We start from the raw sequence: 22,012 nt of genomic DNA, 5'->3' as shown, positions 1-22,012 counted from the left end.
TCCCTCCATCCTTCCCCCCCTGTATTCACCCACCCACCCACCCTCTCCCCCCCTGCCTGCACACCCAGCTGCCAGCCCAGCCCTGCCCGCACCACTCCCCCCCGCCCCCCGCATCTCTCCCTCCATGTCCGTGTCCCGCACCCTCAACTCGCCGCTCCCTCCCGGTACCGGTGCCGATGGCGATGTCATCCCTCCACGATCCATTATCATCACCGATGATCGTGTCTCTTTAACAACCTCCGCCACTGACACGCGTGTGCGAACGCGCGTGTGCGTGTGCGAGCGGCTCCCTGGGCTGGCAGGAGGGACCCCCCTTCTCCATCTCCCCCCGGATCCGGATCCAGCCCCTTTCCCCCCACCCACCGTTTATTTTTGCTGTTGTTTAGCGGGATTGGGGCGGGGGCCGGGCAGGATCCGGCCCCTTTTCCAACGGGGAAATTTTTTGTGGGGGGTTTTCCCGGTTTTCTTCCCGGTGGGTTTTCTTTCCTGTAACCAAGAGAGGACGGGCACAAGGCATGGCATGAGCTTCGGGAAACGGTGCTGGAGGTAAGAACCGCTCGGAAAAAACCTTTACAACACAAAGCCGGAAACCGGCACCGGGACGGGCAACGACAACGGCACCGGCACCGGCATCGGCATCGGTACCGGGGCTGCAACCACCCCCCTCCGCATCCCGCATCATGGAGCCGCGTTATATAACGGCGGCGGAGCCGGCCCCGGGGCTCCCGGTCCGGTGGCGCCCCCCCCCCTTCCCCTTCCCTTTCCTGGTAGCTCAACGGAGAATGGTGGTCGGTGATGCCTCCACACCCGGTGATGCTGCCCCCCCGCCCCTCAGCCCGGTTTGGGGACCGGGAGGTTGTTGTGGGGGTAAGGTGGTGCCTCCTTGCTGCCCCTCAGCCTGGCTGGGCAACACCGGGTGTGGAACGGCACGGGGGGGTGGTGGTGTTAGGTGGGTACTGGGGGATGCAGGGATGCTTTGCGATGGGAGTTTAGGGGGACATTACTGTGGGGACAGGGTCACCCGGGTTTGAGGCTGCTGACTGCCTACTGTCAGCCCCCAAACTGTCCCTTGTTCTCCTGAGTGGCACCATGGGACCATGTTGGCACCCCCAAGTCTGCACCCCAAGACCCTGACACCCTACCACCTTGGAGGAGCTTTCCTCCACTGTGAGGTGGCACAGGCTGGGTGATGAGACAGGGACAGCCACTCTCCATCCTGGGGCCCAGGGGATGGAGGAAGGGGAAGGCTTCAGCTGCAATGGGGCCGAGGGGGCTGAGCCCCACAGCGGGGTTCCACAGAGCCCAGCACTGGGCCATGGACACTCCAGAAGCCCTGGAGGGAGGTGAGGGGCTGGGGTCAGGTTGTTTGGGTTGTGCAGGGGATGGGAATGGGTTGTGGGGTCCATGTGCCAGGCTGGCTGGGACTGAGGGCTGTTTGGGCAGGTTGAGCTGCATGGAAATGGGAGCAGGGTAGTGGGGGAAACTGAGGCATGGGGATGTGGCAACAGCCAGGCACGAATCCCCACAACCTCAACCAGATGAGGGTCTTGGGGTGCCATGGGGCACCAGGCTGAGGTGCTGGGGCTCTGGCTCTTGGACCAGTGTTGGTGGGATATGGTGGTGTCCAGGTGCTGGAGGCCAGAGCATGGCAGCCCCTGCAGCAGGGATGTTCTGGACAGAGGTCCTGCTCCACAACCCGCCTCTGCCCAGGGTAGAGGGGGCTCAGGCCCCATTTGCAGCAACCAGGGTGTCTCAGCACACAGCAGGGTGGGAGCAGTGAGCACAGAGTGAGTGTCGTGCCATGCTGGCATCTCCCTTCTGCTGAAAGCTGGGTGCTGATTTCACTCCGGCTACCAGGAAGAGGGAGGGAGGTGGCTTTGGAGTGAGGAGGACTCACTTGAGCATCCATTTTTAATGAGCTAGATATCTATTTTTCCCCGAGCTGGCTTCCCCCACATCGATCCTTTTGCCATCCACTGGGCCTGCTCTTCTCCCCATGCGAGCGGGTCCATGGCAGTAGGGAGCAGTGGGATGAGGATCCCTGGCACTGGGAACATCCCACCTCCCCAAATCCTGCTCCTGGGTATGGAGGGACCGACACTTGGGCCGTGGCAACATGTGTGGGAAGTCTGGAGAGGAGGAAAGGGCCCCCTTGTCCCCTTCATCAGGGTCACCTCTGTGTTGACCATTGTGTGGGGATGTGGCCATGCTCCAGCTGAGAGTAGGGAGGCTGGAGCGGGAGCACTTTGGGTTTGGGGGCTGGATCCTTCCCTCACGCTTTGTGGGTTTAAGACCTGTCTGGCTCAGACTCTGGCAACTCCATGACAAAGCCACGTTGCCCTCCCTATGCCTCAGTTTCCCTATCCATGAGCCAGGGCAGGTGCCCTCCTGGCCCCCCGCTGTGGGTCATGGCCTGTTGCTGCTCGCCAGGGTTTGCGTGGATGGAACAGCTCCAGGAGACAGAAAAGAGATTCAGGTGGTGAGTGGGTGCTGATGGTGTGGGAGAGAGCAGGATAGGGTGTGCGGGCGAGTGGGGCTCCTTCAGCAGCATCCCACCCCCATCAAACCTCTGCCCACCCACCATGGGGACTGGTTATGTTTGCCAGGTACTTCAGGGCTGGTGATGCAGAGGAAGGGGCCAGGGCTAACAGGGAGTGTTTTGGGACAGGGCAGGTAAGCAGAAGCTTTATCTCCAGGATTTTTCCCCGCTGGAGGTGTGACCTGCACCCAGGTCCTAGCTGGGATAAGAAGGTGTTCGGAGCCTGCCCTGGGAGCAGGATAAGACCAGTGCCTTTGCTTCCAGAATGCATCTAATGGCTTTTTGGAGCCAGTGTTGGCATTTAGCACCCACAACCCCTGCAGAGAGGAGTCCCATTGCTGACCATTGCCTGCTTGTCCCAGAGTCCCAGGAGCCTGGCCCCAATGACCCTGATGATGGGCAGGCATTTGCCTACCTCACCCCAGCCTGTGCTCTGATCCGGCATTGCTGTTCGTGTGGCTGTTGCTATGCCTGGAGGCATGAAGGGGTTTGAAGAAGAGGCTCAAGACCCAGCAGTACCCAAGGAGCACATCAGTCCGTAGGGGGCTCAGAGGCAGCCACAGGCCATGGTCTCCTGGCTCCTACTCCTTGTCTTGCATTTTGTCCAGCCCTTCCTGGACCCAAGAGGGGTGCTGAAAAGGGCTGTAATGTGCTGGGTGCCATCGGTTGGGGTCTGGCTGGGTTTGCAGTAAGGGCGGACCAGACCAGGCAGGAGCCGGCATAAGAGGAGCTGCTCCCTCTTCCCCTCACCACAGTCGGGGGGGAGCAGGGTGAAGGTTGGCTGAAGCATGAGCATCCTCCTGTGAGGGTGAGGGCTGGGACCTCCTGAGGAGGTTGGATGAGATGGGCCCAGGGCAGCACATTGTGGTCCAGCTCTGCCTTGCTCTGTGCATCCCGTGCTCATCTTGGGTGGGGGTTTTTCCCCTGGGGACATGGGGCTTCCTGGGATAAGGAGGAAGGCCAGGGCTTGATGTCTTTAGGAGAATTGGGTCTTAGCAGAGAAGATCAGCACTGCTGTAGGAAGGGTTTGCAGCAGCTGGAGGGGGCCCTGCTGCCTGTTGCAAGGAAATTTTTCCTGGTGAGGCCTGGGGGGCTGGAGCATTCCCGCATAGCCCAGCCTTAAGTCTTGCTGTTCAGAAAGGCTGTGGGGTCTGAGGGAGAGTTGTGCTGGGGAGTCCCTATCGTGATGGCTCCACTGCCTGGCCAGGAGCAGCCTGAGTCCCAGTGAGCGATTCAGCAGCCAGCCCCATGCTGAGTGGCAACCAGCAGGAATGGGATGCAAACCAGTTGTTTTCCCAGTTCCTCCTGAGCCTCTTTTCCACTGCAAGGTAGAACACGCTCTTTGGTGTCATTAGGAGCCAGCAAGGGAGCAGGAGAGCTTCTCTCAGCTACCAGTCTTCCAAGGAGCTCTCAGGGTAATCTCAGGAAGGAGTTTCCTGGCTCCCATCACACAAAGGACAGGTCTTTGGGGCCAGACAGAGCAGTAACGCCCTTCTACACCACAAATTTCGGGCTTGTGCAGCAGGTGAATATGCAGCACTGAGTTTGGAGCTCTGCTCTGAGCCTCTCACCCAGCTGACTTGTGTGAGTGCTATCGATGTGCACACCACACATGCACATGGACAGGCAGCTTATATCCAGACACAACCACTGTCCCTCCATCTCTGGGGGAGCCAATGGCTCCTCCAGGGCCTTCTGTGGCTCCTCTGCACTGCTGGGGTGATCCAAGGCCTCTGAGGGGACTTGGCCTTAGAGGCCAGTGATCACAGACCCCTCTGACTGCTCACAGCATAGGCAGTGGCCTGACCTGATAGCATCAGAGCAGGAGGCAGCTCGCACACCTCTGAGCTCTGCGGGGGGAGGCAATTTGTATGGTGGGATATCTTTATGACTACCGTGTGCTTTGGTCAGCAAGAGCCTGTCTGGAATTGCTGCTGGTTGGGAATGTTGTGTAGAGCTGGGGGAGTCCCAGAAAGCCATTACCCTCAGGAGTGCTGGGCAAAAGCCTTGGCTGGGTGCTCTGCCATGGCACTATGTCTCGGGTGTGTTTTCTCTGCCTGTAGAGCAACTTGATTTGCTGCATTAGTAAAAATAGATGGGCTAATGAATTCAGCTGATGCAACCCTCTGTGTGTGTGCGTGCATGTGCTTATCTCTGTTTGTGTGTGTGTGCATGTACAGCTGAACACCAAGACACGTGCAAGGTGCATCCACCACCTCCTGGGGCTCTGATGGGGTGGTTGTGTGTGTGTGTCCATGTGTGTCTGGGTGTGCATGTATATGTGTGTGTGTGTGTGTGTGCAGGAAACCGTGAGCGATGGCTGCCTGCTGCCAAGCAGCGCACTGTCACTGAAGCAGTAGCTCTACAGAAATAATTTTGCAGCAGCCTTGGATACTGGCATGGCAATAACAGGGATTCATGGCAGGCTAGCGGGACAGAAGGGGGGACTGCAGGGACATGGTGGAGCAATAGCGGATACTTGCAGGGGTCTGGTGAGGCAATAGTGGATCTCATAAGGACTTGGTGGGGCAACAGTGGATCCTTTCAGGGAGCTGGTGGGGTAGTAGTAGGATCTCACAAGAACCTGGTGGTCAACAGCAGATCCTCACATGGATCTGGTGGGGTAATTGTGGATCCTCAGAGGGACGTGTTGGTGTAATAGTGGATCCTCTCAGTGGCGGCCGAGGCAGGGTGCCCCTCAGGGCACGTTTGCTGGGTGCCCTGTGGAGTGACGCGGCCCCGAGAAAGGTGCGGTGCCGGGCGCTGTCCGCGGTGCTGAACGGGCCGCTGTCCGCGGTGCTGAACGGGCCTGCCCGTGAGCAGGCCCAGGGCCCCGGTGGCTTCCGGGCCTGGCCAGTCCGAGGCCTCGGTGGTCTCTGAGCCAGGCTGACCCAGCGCCCTCGGTAGGGTCCAAGCCTGGCTGGTCCAGAGCTCACCCTCAAGCCCAACCACAGCAGGATGACAGTCTGATCCAGCACATCTCATCTGCCACAGCCTGGCGTGTCCTACTGAACACCCACACAGAAGTGTCACTAACAGGGTGGCTAATCATCCTGACCGTCTCTTGAGACCTTCATCCCTTTTCATCACCGCAGGGAGATGGTAAACTTTCCAACTGCTTGGACAAGCTCTCTCTTCCTGGCAGCTTTCATCCTATTATCCCCAGCACCTTCATCACGAGTGCAATGTTTGTAGTGACAGGCTCTTAGACCTTCTTCTTCCTTCTCTCTTTCTGCGTCAAATCCGCCCCCCACCACTGCATCATCGTTGATTGTGGATGACAAAACCCTCATGAATGGCTTCTCTGGCAATGATGTTTCCTGTGAAATGTGCACCCTGGAGTGAATTCAGGAGACTAAAAGACTTTGCCCTTTGCTTTTGTCAGGTTTACTCCCACTGTAGATTGGGAGCTGGCACTCCACTGCTGGCAGCTGCTTTCCCTGTGAGTTGTGGCCTGTGAGAGCAGAGCGGGGAGTGTGAAGCTGGGCCCTCCCTGTGGGGTCCCAGAGTGAGAATGGTCACTCCAAGCACTGAACTCTCCTTCTGATGGACTTGCAGCTGGCCCATCACAGAGTCTGCAAACAGTAAAATGACAGGGAGAAGAGGAAAGACCAGATCTCTGCTCTTCTGCTGCTTTGAGGTGACCAAAAAGTATATGGAGGTGCTCATGAAGCTGCTGGAATGTCATAAGGGCTCTGTACTGACACCTTCAAGGCAGATGGCTTCATATCTCTCTATCCCTCTGCTGTCTCAGTGGGCTGGCGGGAGGGCCTGTTACAGGCCAGAGTGTGCTCTGAGCATCCCAGCATACAGCAGCTCTGGCCTTCAGGGGCTGCAGTGCTCACACTGTCCATTGGAGTGATGTGGCCTCAGCCCTAGGCCACAGAAGACCACGGGGCTGCTTGGCTGCAGGCGGGCACTTTCCAGCAGCAGTGGAGGGCAGATCCCAGTGCTGCCCCACAGTGCTAGAGACAGGACAGAGTGGCTGTCAGACCCACTCCCCTCCCCAGTCTGTGCCACCTACCCACCCTCTTCAGGCTGGTGTCCTCTCCCCAGGCACAGTCCTGCTCCTTTTGGGCTGGTAGGAACACACAAATCCTTCCCTGACCATTTCTCTGGAGAGATACAGCTGCGTACAGCCAGCCTACCTGCCTGGCCTCCCCTGAGCCTCCCTGTGCCCAGAAGGCCAGAAACTCCAACCATCTTTCTATTTGAAGTGATTTCCCAGATCATTCATGGTTTGGGATTTCTGTCAGCCAGACAAGCAGCCTTAGTGCCTGGGGCAGGGCGGACCTGGCTCAGCTTTCCAAGGCAGGACTGGAAAAGCAGCTGAATCTGCTCAGCACCCCCCGAGCCCAGCCTTGGGGACCAGCCGAGGTCTGAGCTGGTTGTAACCATTGCCAGCACCTCCTGCTGACTGCATTTCAATGGGCGACTTGTCAGCATCTGTCTCCTCCTGTGACTGTCCCCTTGGGCTCTTGAGGCCCAGGGCTGCCCCTCTGCCACCACCTGCTCTCTCCCTGGAGTCAGCCTGCATGCTGAACAGGTCTGGCTATGGGCTCCACGCTGGAGCGACAGCCTGGTAATTATCTGTTTGGATTTGTGCTGTGTGGCTGTGTTAGACACCCTGGTGCATGTTGTGTTTACTTCCCTAATTGCTACCAAGCACCGAGCCGCTGGTTTTAAGTTTCTTCCTTCTTTCTCCTCCTCTTCCACTGCTTTCCAGTGAATTTAACACATGTCCAAGCATCAGAGGCCCAGCTCCTCTGTCATGAGCAGAGGCAGCAGAGGCTGCATCCGAGCAGGGAGCGGCGCCAGACTGTCTGCACAGGGCTGGGCTCATCCCCAGAGACTGGGCTCTCATGGTGCTGCTGCCACTGGGCAGGGCTGTCTGCAGGCACCTCCACAATGCTGCCACTTACACCATGGGAGAGGTTACATCAGCTCCCACCAGCCCTATCCCGTGGCCCTGCTGTGGTGGGGAGGGCATCCCCAGGAGATGTCACATACCATGCACCCCATGGGGCTTGCCAGCTGTGCTGCTGGCAGCTGCCTCTCCTCCTGGGCTCTTACATGGTGCTTTTTGGGTGGCCACTCCCCTCTGTGGCTGCTTCAGGAGGGCTGGATGAGGCCTGGGGATACTGTGAGGGCAGAAATGATGGGCTGGGGGCAGCAGGAGATCTAGGTTGCACCCTCCTTGGCAGCCATCCCCCCCAGGCTGCATGGAGCATCATCAGATCCCATAGACCAGAACCATGAGCATCACGGGTGAGGATCCTCCTCCCTTGGTGCCCCCACATGGACCCGACCTCTCTGTTGCAGTTCAAGCGGCTAAAATATTTTCCTTGCTTTGTCTTGGGTCAGGGGGAGAGAAGGCAATAGATAGGGTTCTCAGGTCCCATCAGCCACTGCTGGATGGGTGTGCCGGCTGCCCCTAAGGGTTTGAGGACCCTGTCCCTGGGCTGGAAGTTGCTTCTCCAGGCTCCACATCGTTGCCGTGTCCCCAGGGCCTGCCAGGTTCCTAGTGCCCTCCAGCCACAGACTTGGCTACTTGGCACAGCACTGGCAAGCAGGTTGCAGCCAGGACAGGCAGCACACAGGCAGGGCCCCACACCAGGCACTGGCTGGGGCAGGAGGGGGGGCCAAGCCCCCATCAATTATTCACCTCTGTATTTATAGAGGGAAATGCTTTGAATAATGGATGGCAGAGTGTGGTGGGGCCGTTGGAAAGCTGTCCTCATTGCCACTGAAATATTTATCAGCCTGGTTTGTCTGGGTGCTGCCCGGCTGCTGTGAGGCTCCCAGCCGACACAGATTGCTGTGGAGCACATGGCTGGCACGGCAAGTACAGGCAGCTCAGCTCTGCCACTACTGTCCCCTCTACCTGCCACAAAATCAAAGGCTGGAACCCCTCTGCTATGGGGAAGGGCTGAGAGCATTGGGGTTGTTCAGCCTGGAGGTAAAAAGGCTCCAGGGACACCTGATTGTGGCCTTTCAGTGCTTAAAAGGGGCCGATAAGAAAGATGGGGACAGACTTTTTAGCAGGGCGTGTTGCAATAGGACAAGGGGTGTTGGTTTTAAACTAAGAGAGAGAGGATCCAGGCCAGACATAGGGAAGAAATTTTTTACAGTGAAGGTGCTGAGACACTGTCCCAGGTTGCTCAGAGAGGTGGTGGATGCCTCATCCCTGGAGACATCCCAGGCCAGGCTGGATGGGGCTCTGAGCAACCTGAGCTGGGTGAAAATGTCCCTGCTCATGGCAGGAGTTGGACTGGATGAGCTTTGAACCAAACCATTCTGTGATTCTACAGTTCTATGGTCCTGCTTCATCTCCCATCAGTGGCTGGATCCCGGGTTCAGAGAGGGATGTGAACATCCAGGGACAAATACCCATCCATCCCCCATCACAAGGGACACCAGGGCCACGCAGCCCCTTGGAAGACCCCAATCTGCGCCCTGCCTATGTCCCTTCTGTGGTTGTCCCCAGCAGCCCTGCACCACCACCTCCCTGTGCCACCCTGCTTCCTGCACAGAGACCACCAGGTCTCCCTGCCCACCCGTGGCACAACATCCCCCAACCCTGCGCACCCTCCCCTCCCACCCTCCCTGCCCTCTCTCTCTGGCAGACCAGCAGCCCCTCATCCCACACCCCTGTGTTGCAGAGAGACCTGTGGAAGATGTCGAACCCGAGAAACGGTGACACCAAGCCCCCATGTTTGCCCCGCAATGGACTGGTGAAGATCCCCACACAACCCAACGGCCTCGGCTCTGCCAGCATCACCAAAGGCACCCCCGCCATGAAAAACCGCCTGTGCCAGCCTTCCTCTGTGCCTGCCATCCTCAGCCCGGCCTTAGCCCACCGCAGCGACCTGCCCATCCCCAACCTGGCCTCCCCACTCTCCTTGGCCGCTCTGGCTAGCGTCTCCTCTCCTCCCGGCCCTTCCTTGGTGGGACTGAACACGAGCGAAGGCTCGGAGCAGCCCTCACCAGAGCGGCTGCCTGGCTCGCCCTCAGAAAGGCAGCTGGCAGTGGACGAAAAGATCCTCAACCGCTTGTTCTGGTACTTTTCAGCGTGCGAGAAGTGTGTGCTGGCACAGGTATGCAAGGCGTGGCGACGGGTGCTCTACCAACCCAAGTTCTGGGTGGGCTTGACACCTGTTCTGCACACCAAAGAGCTCTACAACATCCTGCCCAGCGGTGAGAAGGAGTTTGTCAGCCTGCAGGGCTTTGCCATCCGTGGCTTCGATGGCTTCTGCCTCGTGGGTGTCTCTGACCTGGACATTTGTGAGTTCATTGACAACTACCCTCTCTCCAAGAAGGGGGTCAAGTCCATGAGCCTTAAGAGGTCAACCATCACAGATGCGGGGTTGGAGGTAGGTGACTCTGGTGAGGTGGTTGGGGTGGAGGAGATGTGGCAATGGCGGGTCCTTTCCCATGGCCCTGGGGACACATGCACAGGCAGGCAGAGCTTTCACTGGCCACAGGCAAGCAGCAGACAGTGTGGCCATCCTACAGATGCAGGCAGCGTCAGGAGCCCCTGCCTGTGATCTAGGCGGTGGGACAGGCTGCAGCCTGTGCTGCCCTCCCAGGCAGGGTTGAGGATGCTGCCAGGGGGCTCCATCCCTGCTGCCTGTGGATACTGCCTGCAGATGCTGCCAGGAAGGCAAAGCCAGGCGAGGTGGCCATGTGGCTGTGTGTTGAGCAAGGCTTAGAGGACAAGGACATTCCTGCTAGGCTGGCTGCTCCCCAGCAAGGGGGCTGCAGATCAGATAGAGATGAGGCAACTCATGGTCCTGCACAGGGCCAGGAACGGTCACCGCCGAGGTCCCCTACCCCGTGGAATGGCCAAACACAGCACCAGCTACAGCCACATCCTCCCTGACCAGCACACAGGCTGAGGGTTGGAACTAATCCTGTCCCCACCAATAGCACCTGGTGCAGAGCAGGGACAGTGGCCAGCAGTCCTTGCCTGTCCCCTCCTGTTCCCCTGTGGATGCTGGCACATCCTAGAATGGGGCACTGCTCGAACTCTGGGGGGGGTTCTAGGGAGAAAGTTGGACCCCTGCAGGGCTGGGGGCAGTGGGAAGAGCCCCAGGGGCTCAGAGGGAGCCAGGGCGGGAGTGTGGGGGTGTGTGAGGTGGGCGGCAGTGTCCACCATGCCCTGACCCCCTGCCCCTTGGCAGGTGATGCTGGAGCAGATGCAGGGTGTGGTACGGCTGGAGCTGTCGGGCTGCAACGACTTCACAGAGGCTGGGCTGTGGTCCAGCCTCAACGCGCGCATCACGGCGCTGAGCGTCAGCGACTGCATCAATGTGGCCGACGACGCCATCGCCGCCATCTCGCAGCTCCTGCCCAACCTCACCGAGCTCAACCTGCAAGCTTACCACGTAACGGACACGGCGCTCGCCTACTTCACTGCCAAGCAAGGCTACACCACCCACACCCTCCGCCTCAACTCCTGCTGGGAGATCACCAACCATGGCGTGGTCAACATGGTCCACAGCCTGCCCAACCTGAGCGTCCTCAGCCTCTCAGGCTGCTCCAAGGTGACAGATGATGGGGTGGAGCTGGTGGCCGAGAACCTACGGAAGCTTCGCAGTCTCGATCTCTCCTGGTGCCCTCGTATCACGGACATGGCCCTGGAGTACATCGCTTGCGACCTGCACAAGCTGGAGGAGCTGGTGCTCGACAGGTACAGGGCTATGCTGAGCCATTCTGTGCCATGCTGAGCTATAATGAGCCATAATGAGCTGTGCTAAGGCATGCCATGCCATGCTGTGCCATGCCATGCCCCACCATGCCAATCTATGCCACATCATGCATATGACCTGCTGAGCTGAGCTGGAGGCAGTGGGTACAGCATCAGTGCCACAGTCTGGGGGCACCTATGGGTGCTCCACTCCCAGCCATTCATAACACTCATGTCCCCGGCAGGTGCGTGCGGATCACTGACACCGGCCTCAGCTACCTGTCCACTATGTCATCCCTGCGGAGCCTCTACCTGCGCTGGTGCTGCCAGGTAGGTGGGGGATCACAGCCGTGCCCGTCTCAGCAGACATGGCAGGGAGGGCACAGTGGCTGCTAACTCCCTGGAGACAGGCCCCATGCCAGCTGGAGCCCTTGGACTTGTTTCTTCGGAAGCAAAGAAGGGATGGGGTGCTCCTTTAAACTCAGAAGGACTCAGCCCTGGTACCTTGCCCAGGCACCCTGCCCCTGCCCCAGCACCCACACCCCAGCCCTGCTCCATGCCCCAGCACCCTGCCCTGTACCTTGCACCCTGCGCTGGCACCCTGCCTCAGGAATGCCGAGCCCCCTGTGGAGCCCCCCTCCCACTCTTTTTTCTGTTCCAGGTGCAGGATTTTGGCCTGAAGCATCTCCTGAGCATGGGCAGCCTGCGCCTCCTCTCACTGGCCGGTGAGCCCCCCCTTGAACTCTGGGATGGAGTAGCTGGGTCCCCACAGGAATGGGGAGAGACTGGGGAGGACAGAGACAGCCTGGGGGACAGCCAGCAACCCTCTCCCCAGCATGGCACAGCTCCTGCACCCCCCCAAGTCACCCGAGCACCCGCACCCAGCCCAGCCCCCGGGGGTGGGTCCATGGCTAGGCTGTTAGGCTGCCGCGGTTTTTGGGGTGCTAGTTTTTTCAGGTGCTGCTCTTTTGGGATGCTGATGTGTTTGGGATGCTGGTGCTTTGGGGTGCTGGTTTTTGTGGATGCTGGCTTTTTTATTTTGGGGGGGATGCTGATGTTTTGGGGTACTGTTTTTTGGAGTGCTGGTTGCTTTGACTGCTTGTGTTTTGGGACACTAGGGTTTTTTTGGATGCTGTTTTTTGGAGTGCTGGTGTTTTGGAGTGACAGCGTGCCCTGTCTTCTTCCAGGCTGCCCCTTGCTGACCACCACGGGACTGTCAGGGCTGGTGCAGCTGCAGGAGCTGGAGGAGCTGGAGCTCACCAACTGTCCCGGAGCCACCCCAGAGCTCTTCAAGTACTTTTCTCAGCACCTCCCGTGCTGCATGGTGATCGAGTAGTGCCGGAGCCGGCTCCCCCACTCCCACGCCCACCCCGCCGCCACCCCATCTGACATCGCTCACCCCATTTCTTTCCGTCTACTGGGAGGGATGCGAAAGACGCCATTGATTACAACTGACCCTGGACACCCTCTGCATCGATGTCTCTGAGGGACATGGAGCTCTGGGGGAAGATGGGGGATGGCATCACCCCTCGCCAGAGCCCTCCTGGGTTCCCTGTAAATTGCCCCCACACCAACACCATCGCCCATCCTCCTCTCAGTGTTCTGCCAACGCCTTCCAGACAGATGAACAAGCATCATGGAAACACAAAGTGGGAAGGTGAAGGCTTCATCCTATTCCCCCACACTGGTGCCAAGTGGGCACAGGGCCCCAACACCAAGGATGCTCCTGGGGACTGAAGGATGTTCCTGGGGATGGGAAAGAGAAGGATGCTTATTTTTGGCACCCGTGGATGGTGGCAGAGGCTGAATAGGTCCCCTCACACCCCTGGAGTGGGTCACTGAGCCACTCCCCACCATGTCGCGTGTCCCTCTGAGCCCCCGGCCCTGCCCTTGGGGAGCCCAGTGCTTTCTCCTGGTGAATACGATGTTTTTCTCCGCCTGCCACCCTCGCATGCTCGCTTGCTTCAGTCTCATGGTACGACAGGTTCCGGGGTGCCCAAAGCGGGATGGCGACAAGTTACAGCCCCCACCTGGCCCCTGTATACATACAGCTTTGCCCCAGCCAGATCCTGCCCCGGGAGCCAGGCTCTCCTGGCAAGCATCCCCCTCGCCCCAGGGACCCCGCTGCATCCTGGTGTACATGGGGTCAGTGGGGCGATGCTGCTCCCCGCAGGATGCCGATGACCAGGAGCAACCTGTCTGACTGGGATGGGACGTCCCCGGGGACCAAAGCCAGGTCTGAGCCACCATGGGCACTTCAGGGGCACAGAGCGAAAGCGGGAGGTGGCACCTCAGGACACGCTGCGACTGCCACCACTCTTCCAGCTGGAAAGCCATGGCCCTGATGCCAGCATCAAGCAGGGGCCAGGGGGACCTCCCAGGCTGGGCTGAGCTGGGCACTGTCCTGGGGTGCCCGAGGGGACCCGGCATGGGAGGGGACTTGGTGGCCATCCCCAGGGCATCGCCAGCTGCCACACCAGCTGCCCACACAGCCCCAGGAGGAACACGGGTGTGGACATGGGCACGGACATGGGCATGGGCATGGATATGGACACGGACACGCTTTCGGTTTGTTTTGCCTTTGTACTGGCCGGGAAGGAACTGCTGCACCACCCACCGCCTCCATGCCCTCCTTTGTCCGAAATATGCCCCAAAATGGCATGAGGACCCTTGTGGCCCTGGAAGGGGGGTTGGGGTGTACCAGAAGCCAGCAGGGCCGCAGGACAGGGTGGTATTGCTGGGGTATGGGAACCCCAGCATAGCAGCAGCCAGGGTGGGGGGCTGCCTGCACCTCCAAACCCACCAGCATGCTTCCACGAGCTGCACACGGAAGCCGAGGCATCTGGCCAGAGGCAGGGGACATGCAGGGCAGTGGCACACGAGGGTCCCTCCACCCTTGTGGTTACAGCAGCAGACCCTGGGAGTGCCACCAGCCCTGCGCACCCCCACAGTTCTATGTCACGTGGGCAGCCCCAGCACAACCACAGCCCCGGAGCTGTCTCCCCCTATCCCCTCCACACCCACCATAGCAGTGCATCTCCATACCTCGCCAGGGCACCCCCTCCCCCCAGGGCAGCCCTGTATCTCCCTATATAGCCACCCTTCCGTGTACCCCTAAACCCCAGTGCACCCCCACCCCCCGAGGTACCCCCAATCCCCCAGGCAGCCCCACACCTCAGTGCACCCTCATATCCCTCCAGTGCATTCCTGTACCCCCAATACACCCCATATCCCACTTACACCCCCATTTTCCCCCTGCACCCTCTCCCCACCAGTGCACCCCAGATCTTCCCGGCACTTCCCCAATGCACCTCATATCCTCCTGACACTCCCATTTTCTCCATCACATCCCTTCACACCCCACGTCCTCCTGACACCCCCACCCCAATTCACCCCATATTCCCCCCTAACATCCCCATTTTCCCCCTGCACCCTGCCCCGCAGTGCACCTCACACCTCCACGGCAACCCCCGATGCACCCCATATCCCCCTGACACCCCTATCTACCCCCGTCCCCCAGAGCTCGCCCCAACGTCCCCGCTCTGTGCTGGGGCCGGGGTCTGATTCGGGGGCGGGGTCCGACTCGGGGGCGGGGTCTGACTCAGGGGCGGGGCCTCCCCGGGGGCGGGTCTTTTTCTGGGTTGCTTCGGAAACTGGCGAGGGGGCGGGGTGTTCGTGCCTCGGTGGCGGAAGTGGGCGGAGAGTGGCGGAAGAAGGGGCGGGGCTTATCGGCCGTTTCCGTGGCGGCGGCCAGCGGGGCCTGCTGCCACGGACTGCCGGCGGGGCTGCAGCGGCGGCGGGTACGGCACCGCGGCAGTGGAGGAGGGCCTGAGGGGCAGAAGGGATCCCTAAGGGGGCCTTGAGGAGGCTCTGCGGGCCAGGAGTGGGCACGGAGGTGGGGGGAATGTGGGGTGTGAGGGGCGGGAGCGGGCCCTGTCGGGGCTGAGGGGACCCTGAGGAGGCTCTGTGGGTCAGGAGCGGGTCCTGCGGTGCGGGAGTGTGGGGTGTGAGGGGCGTTGGGGCTGCTGACGGGGAAAGAGCGGAGGAACGGGAGGGCCTGGCTCAGGGGGAGCCGGCCTGTGGGTGCCCCAGAGAGCCTGCAACCCCCAGGCAGCCTGGCTGGGCCCGGGGCTCCTCCGGAGTAGCTGGCCGCCCCGGGCACTCCGGCCTGGGACAGGGGTGGAATGAGTTGCTCTTCTGCCTAGCGAGGGAAGCTGCTGCCCCCCGCCTGCCAGAGAAGCAGAGTGAACCCTGCCTGTGCTTGCAGGGGCTCCAGGCACCGGGAGTGCCACACGGAGATGACTGTGGCCTCGTGCTGGAGATGCTGCTCACCTCAATCCACGCTGCTGTAGTCGACGGCCCATAGCATCACCAACAGCCGCTCTCATCAGCGGAGCATCTCAGGCAGCTGAACTGAGGAGGGAACAAGAAACCCAGAAGTGGTTTTCAACAGCTCCCTAAGAGGGAGTTACAGTAGGAGGAGAAGCCCGGTGTGGGGCTGTATCTCCCTGCAGGTAGCAACCGGGTTGGAGCCTCTCACCTCTGCAGCCCCTTGATGTGGCCACGAAAAAGCTGCAGTCAAAGCCACCTGGGCCTACCAGGAGCTGCAGGAGCCAAGCCTGTCTGTTCCCAGCTCTGGCTGAGGTGGAGCAGGGCGGCCGCGCAAGCGTGAATGCAGCCTGTGGGGACGCGAGCCTCCGAGCCAGCTCCCGGAGAGGTCAGTGCGCCCCAAGAACAGCCATGGAGAAAATGGCCAGGGTCACCACCGCCCTGGGGGGCAACACCCTCACGGGACGGACCATGTTCTGCCACCTGGATGCCCCTGCCAATGCCATCAGCGTGTGCCGCGATGCTGCCCAGGTAGTGGTGGCCGGCCGCAACATCTTCAAAATCTACTCCATCGAGGAGGACCAGTTTGTGGAGAAGCTGAATCTCCGTGTTGGCCGCAAACCCTCCTTGAACTTCAGCTGTGCGGACGTGGTGTGGCACCAGATGGATGAGAACCTGTTGGCCACCGCCGCCACCAACGGCGTGGTCGTCACCTGGAACCTGGGCAAGCCGTCTCGCAACAAGCAAGACCAGCTCTTCACTGAGCACAAACGCACTGTAAACAAGGTCTGCTTCCACCCCACCGAGGTCTACATGCTCCTCAGCGGCTCCCAGGATGGCTACATGAAGTGCTTTGACCTGCGCAAGAAGGACTCTGTCAGCACCTTCTCTGGTATGAACATGGGCTGTTTCTTGCCCCTCTACCCTGGTGAGAGGCAGAGGCTGGGGGTTTTGGCCTTTCTTTATGCTGTGGAGGAGGGTTTGCTCAGGGCATGGTGTCCAGCGTAGGCAGGGAAGGAGTTGAGAAGCACTGTGGTGCTTTTTTTGCCACTTGATAGTGGCATGGGTCTGCACAGGCGGTGGGAGATAACCACTCTGCTCCCTGCTTCCCCTTCTCTCTGAGCTGGTGACCCCCCTGCCTGTTCTAGTGGAGTTCTTAGCTTTTCTGTAGTTCTGTCTCAACAACTTTCAACTTCTGTCCCCATTCAGGCCAGTCGGAGAGCGTGCGTGATGTTCAGTTCAGCATCCGGGATTACTTCACCTTCGCTGCCACCTTTGAAAATGGGAACGTGCAGCTGTGGGACATCCGCCGGCCGGACCGCTACGAGAGGATGTTCACAGCCCACAATGGGCCTGTCTTCTGCTGTGACTGGCACCCAGAGGACAGGTGTGTGTGTGAGGCTGGGCCCCACCGGTCACCTGGCCTTAGCAGAGATGAGGGAGGCCATAAAAACAGGGTTGGGGCATTTTTCAGAAGGGGAAAGCAGGGTCTCTGATACCCTGACCTCTTGTGTTAGGGACCAGGCCATTGCCGAAAGGTGGGAGGAATTATTGCTTTGAGGATTTGGGGGTGTGTTGGGGTTTTTTGGTTTTGTTTTTTGACAAGTTGGGCGATCCTGAGGCACTGGATTGCTAATGGTGGGATACAGCAAGCTATTGTTTTGACCCTGTGTCAGGGCAGCCTCTCGCTCCAGTGCCGAGCTCAGGAACAGGCGCTGTGTAGCCACTCTGGGATGTGACTTGTGTTTGATCACATTTTCCTCATGTCTTTCACCTGAGGTAGTTGGGCTGTGCATGGATACAGTTGTTGTGGTGTGTGGGTCCCTCCTCACTCCCTGCCAGGCAGCGCTGTGACTCCTGACAAGCTTAGAGAGGCATAGAAATGTGTTCAAACTGGCCTTTTTTCCCTCTGTGTCCCTGGCAAGTGGAAACCAGAGGCAGAGGGAACTGGTCCGGCTGGGAGCCTTTCAGATGAGTGTGGCTTTAAAGACGCAAGGCCTTAAATGGGAGCTGGAAGGTGGGGTGTTGCCTGACCTGGTTATTGGAGAGTTGGGGTGTTAGGGTAGCGCGTGGGAGGGTGTGATTGCAGCCTGGCTCTCTCTCCATGGCATCAATGTGGTCACATCTGTGCTGGGACAGGAGAGGAGAGGTGAACGGGCACGGATTCTGGCCCAAGCTGGTGTCTCACGATCTTTCTCCACTCTTCACCCAGGGGCTGGCTGGCAACAGGCGGCCGGGATAAGATGGTGAAGGTGTGGGACATGAACACCACACGGGCGAAGGAGATATACTGCGTGCAGACCATCGCCTCGGTGGCCCGGGTGAAGTGGCGACCGGAGTGCAAGCACCACATTGCTACCTGCTCCATGATGGTGGACCACAACATCTATGTATGGGACGTGCGGCGTCCCTTCATCCCCTCTGCCATGTTCGAGGAGCACAAGGACGTCACCACAGGCATCGTGTGGCGTCACCTCCATGACCCCTATTTCCTTCTGTCGGGTTCCAAGGACAGCACCCTCTACCAGCACATCTTCAAGGACGCCAGCCAGCCCATTGACCGGGCCAACCCCGAGGGACTGTGCTACAGCCTCTACGGAGACCTGGCCTTTGCTGCCAAGGAGAGCCTCATCTCCTCCGATTCCAACCGCAAACCCTACATTGGAGACCGGCGTCACCCCATCTTTTTCAAGCGCAAGCTAGACCCCACAGAGCAGTTTGAGTACATCTCCTCCTCCAGCGCCCTCAGCGTCTTTGAGACGGACGTGGAGAGTGGCAGCATGGACTGGTTTGTGCACACTGCCAAGCAGTACGCGCTGGCCGGCAGGCCCCTGGCTGAGCTCTGTGACCACAACGCCAAGGTGGCCAAGGGCTTGGACCGCAACCAGGTGAGATCTGGGCTGGAGACTCCCAGCGCAGCCCTGGGCTAGTGCCAAGGTTGAAAGGTGCTGTGAGGATGAGGCCTGCCAGCCTCACTGGGTGGCAGCTCCCCATCTGCCTGTGCCCTCTGGCTGTCCCCAGGTGTTGTCTCCAGCTGGCACCAAACCCAAACTGCTGTTGCCCACGGCAAGTGCAGGTTTTCCTCAGAAACTAGACCCCCCCTGAGAGGCTGTCCAGCTCGCTAGATCAGCTGATGAAGAGGGTTCGCAGTCAGGCACAGGGCCTGGTTTTTAGCCTGGCAAGGTCTGACCACCGCGCTATCTCACACAGGTGGCTCAAACATGGACGATGCTGCGAATTATCTATTCCAGCCTTGGCATTGTGTCATCCAGCAACCTGAACCACAGCCTGGGGAAAGGCAGCACCGCCCTCCCGCTCATGAACAGGTACAGGGCGATGGAGCCGAGCAACGCAGTGGTGGGGGCGGCTCCATGAGGGTGAGAGCAAAGACAGCTCCTCGGCTGGGCTGGGGTCACGGGACAGGAGCAGGGACGGCTCTCCCCTGGCTTCAGGGCACGGTGGTTTGCAAGTTGGCTTCATTTGAACGCAGCCATTTTCTACATGGGTATGAAAAGCAAGCAGCCAGCCTGGCCTTGAGGCATACAGCCTTGTGCGCTGCTCCTTTCCCTCCTTGAAGCAAAGTTCGAAGCTGTGGTGGGATGTTGGGCTGGTACCATCTTTGCAGTTATTTAATTAGTGACGGTGACCAAGGACTGGGGCTGGAGAACCTCTGTTTTGCCACTGGAGCCAGACCTACTGGTGTGGAGAGGTTGTCTTCTGCCTTTCAAAGGGAGAGGACAGCCCAGCTTGGCTTGCTGGCGTGGAGAGCCCTGTCATGGGCTGATGAAGCAGGAAAACTTGTTTTTCTTCTTCTCAATGACATGTCAAAGTGAGAGGTGAGGACTCTAAATTAGCTATCAGACCTTGCAGGGCCAGGTTCCCAGGGTGAGTGGCAAAGATTCAAATAGCATCAAACAAAATACTCTCGTTGACTGAGCTCTGCAGCCAGGTGATCTGCTGTCTGTCGCTGGCTAAAACACCACAGGCAGCAAGCTGAAGAGCTCAGCTTTGCTTCAACCCTGTTCCCTTCCTTTTCCATCTTGGTGAAGCCTGAGAACGGTGATGCATAACAAGCAGCAAAGCACCTTGTAGCAAGGCAGCTCCTGTTTACCTACCCCTGAGGTGAAGGGAAGTGTTAAGAGCTGGAGTCAAGAGTCTACACTGTGCTCTGAACTCCTTTTTCAGTGCATGCACAGAGTTTGGAGAAAGGGCTGTCTTAACAATTGCAATGTGTCTTTATTCTTTTTCTTAACTTACAAAGTGGGGACAATTGACTTCTGTGCTCTCAGGGAAAATGCCATGTCTTGTGTTTCACCGGTCAAATTGCAGCTGGAGACCTATATCCAGGCTGTTTACTGGCTGGAATGGAAGCTGTAAACTTCTGAGACTCTTACATTGAGCAAGTGACTTCTTTCCCAGCTTTAACCTGAAGGACATTCCCTCTGGGCTGGGTAGTGAGTCGAGACTGGACCGCAGCAAAGGAGAAAGTCGCTCAGAAAACATCCTCATGGATTCCTCCTCCACCCTGATCAACAACGAGGGTAATGTTTCTGGGACGGGCACAGTCCCAGTCCTGCAGGTCTTCACTCCTCATCTGTAAATGGCCTTGATATGGGACAAAGCAGTAAATTTATCCTGTAAATTGGGGTGATTGGACTTGTTCCAGCCCAAGGTGAAGCACACTGAGCCTTGGGGAGTTGCAAAAGGACAGTTTTCTCCTGTGCCCCCCATGGTGGTGACTGCAGGTGCCAGGAACATGACTGCAGTGGGGAGCTGAGATGTCTGGTTTGGGCACAGCCTGGCATGCTGGGGCAGGACAAAGGGGATGTGGATGAGCTGATTTCTCTCTCCTTGGGCATGCAGACAATGAAGAGACAGAAGGCAGCGATGTCCCTGCTGACTATCTGCTGGGAGATGTGGAAGCGGATGAAGATGACCTGTATATGATGGACCACGAGAACCCACACAGTGAGTGCACGGCTGGTGCTGGGAGATGTTGCCTGTCCCAGACACGTGGCTGGATTTTCTCCTCCCTTCTCATTCGGAATCTCTCCTTGCAGCTGAGGAGCAGGAATACAGCCTTCCCCAAGAAGCCTTCCCCCTGCGCCATGAAATCGTGGACAACCCATCAGCCTTGGACCACCTGCAGGACAAGGCTGACTCCCCTCACGTCAGCGGCAATGAGGCTGAGACAGTGTCACTGACGCCTGTGGAGTCCTTTTCCCTCATCTCCATCTCCCACTCGCTGTACGAGAACCGCCTGCCCTCTGACTTCTTCAATCCTATCGTGCGGGACACGTTGCTCTTCTACGCTGAACAAGGGGATGTGCAGACAGCCGTGTCTGTCCTCATCGTGCTGGGAGACCGCATCCGCAAGGAGATTGATGAGCAGACCCAGGTAGACCCCGGGAAGCCCCTTTCTTGCTGGCTAGGACCTGAACCCTCCCTTCAGGGCTGTGTTCAACCCCATGAGACGCAGTGGGACCCAGATGTGTTGTATCCCAAAGTGATGGGATCCTGCCTGGGCTCTGGGCACTTCTGTCCTCCAGCCCTAGCCAGGTCTGCTCTAACCTGTGGGGGTCTGCTCCAGGACCCCTGGTACCCAACTTGTCTGCAGGGCCAGGGTAGGGAAGTGGCCTTGGCCCATTGATTTGGGAAAGGACACTTCTTCCACATCCCTGCAGAGCAGTTCCCTTACTGCAGGGATGTTGCCTTGGGGACAGAGGAGGGGACTTTTGTGGGGGCGTCAGGGCTCAACTGTCTGTGGCCGTCCCCAGGAACACTGGTATACATCCTACATTGACCTGCTGCAGCGCTTCCAGCTCTGGAACATCTCCAACGAGGTGATCAAGCTGAGCACATGCCGAGCCATCAACTGCCTGAACCAGGCCTCCACCACTCTCCATGTCAACTGCAGCAACTGCAAGCGGCCCATGAGCAACAGGGGCTGGATCTGTGACAGGTGAGGGCAGGGAGGAGGGGACTGTGCTCTTGTCACCAATGGCAGTCCCCGAGGGAGGAGGAGGAGGTTGGTGCCCCCTCTTCCCCGCTTATTTCCCCCAAGTTTCTCATGCTTGCTCCCTTCTCCCTGGTGCAGGTGTCGGCAGTGTGCCAGCATGTGTGCTGTTTGTCACCACGTGGTGAAGGGTCTCTTCGTCTGGTGCCAAGGCTGCAGCCACGGTGGCCACCTCCAGCACATCATGAAGTGGCTGGAGACCAGTTCCCACTGCCCCGCTGGCTGCGGCCACCTCTGCGAGTACACCTGAGCCCCTTGCCGGCCAGGGCAGACGGGCAGCCCCCTGCCCGCAGCTCCCTCCTCTATTTATTGTTATGTAAATAGGGGCTGTGTGTGCCCCCACTCCCAGCCCCTAGCCCAGCGTTTTTTGTACTGGATTAAAACACAATGGAGCAGCTGAACGGAGCCGTGGCGCCTACCTTTGCTTCACGTGGCTGCA

General features: G+C 59.0%; 2 protein-coding genes across 4 annotated transcripts; both read left to right on the top strand.

Annotated features, from left to right (window-relative positions):
- The first annotated feature begins 98 nt into the window (after positions 1-98).
- On the top strand, positions 99-13,842 carry FBXL16 (F-box and leucine rich repeat protein 16). The gene is made up of 6 exons (XM_065030956.1): positions 99-546; positions 9,202-9,912; positions 10,723-11,231; positions 11,474-11,558; positions 11,890-11,953; positions 12,416-13,842. The coding sequence occupies exons 2-6, from the start codon at positions 9,217-9,219 to the stop codon at positions 12,562-12,564; spliced, it is 1,503 nt and encodes a 500-aa protein (XP_064887028.1). The 5' UTR covers positions 99-546; positions 9,202-9,216; the 3' UTR covers positions 12,565-13,842.
- WDR24 (WD repeat domain 24) lies at positions 13,658-21,974 on the top strand. Of its 3 annotated transcripts, none has more exons than XM_065030947.1 (10): positions 13,658-13,796; positions 15,496-16,449; positions 16,767-16,944; positions 17,770-18,445; positions 18,768-18,883; positions 19,977-20,098; positions 20,421-20,525; positions 20,618-20,955; positions 21,335-21,519; positions 21,655-21,974. In XM_065030947.1, the coding sequence occupies exons 2-10, from the start codon at positions 15,969-15,971 to the stop codon at positions 21,821-21,823; spliced, it is 2,370 nt and encodes a 789-aa protein (XP_064887019.1). In that variant the 5' UTR covers positions 13,658-13,796; positions 15,496-15,968; the 3' UTR covers positions 21,824-21,974. The 3 variants fall into 3 exon arrangements, with proteins under 3 accessions (XP_064887019.1, XP_064887017.1, XP_064887018.1); XM_065030945.1 differs by lacking the exon at positions 13,658-13,796 and adding an exon at positions 14,872-15,028; XM_065030946.1 differs by lacking the exon at positions 13,658-13,796 and adding an exon at positions 14,950-15,123.
- Positions 21,975-22,012: the final 38 nt, after the last annotated feature.

This window comes from Columba livia, chromosome 15, assembly GCF_036013475.1.
Source record: "Columba livia isolate bColLiv1 breed racing homer chromosome 15, bColLiv1.pat.W.v2, whole genome shotgun sequence".
Taxonomy (NCBI): domain Eukaryota; kingdom Metazoa; phylum Chordata; class Aves; order Columbiformes; family Columbidae; genus Columba; species Columba livia.
This window is presented reverse-complemented; position numbering and strand designations above follow the sequence as displayed.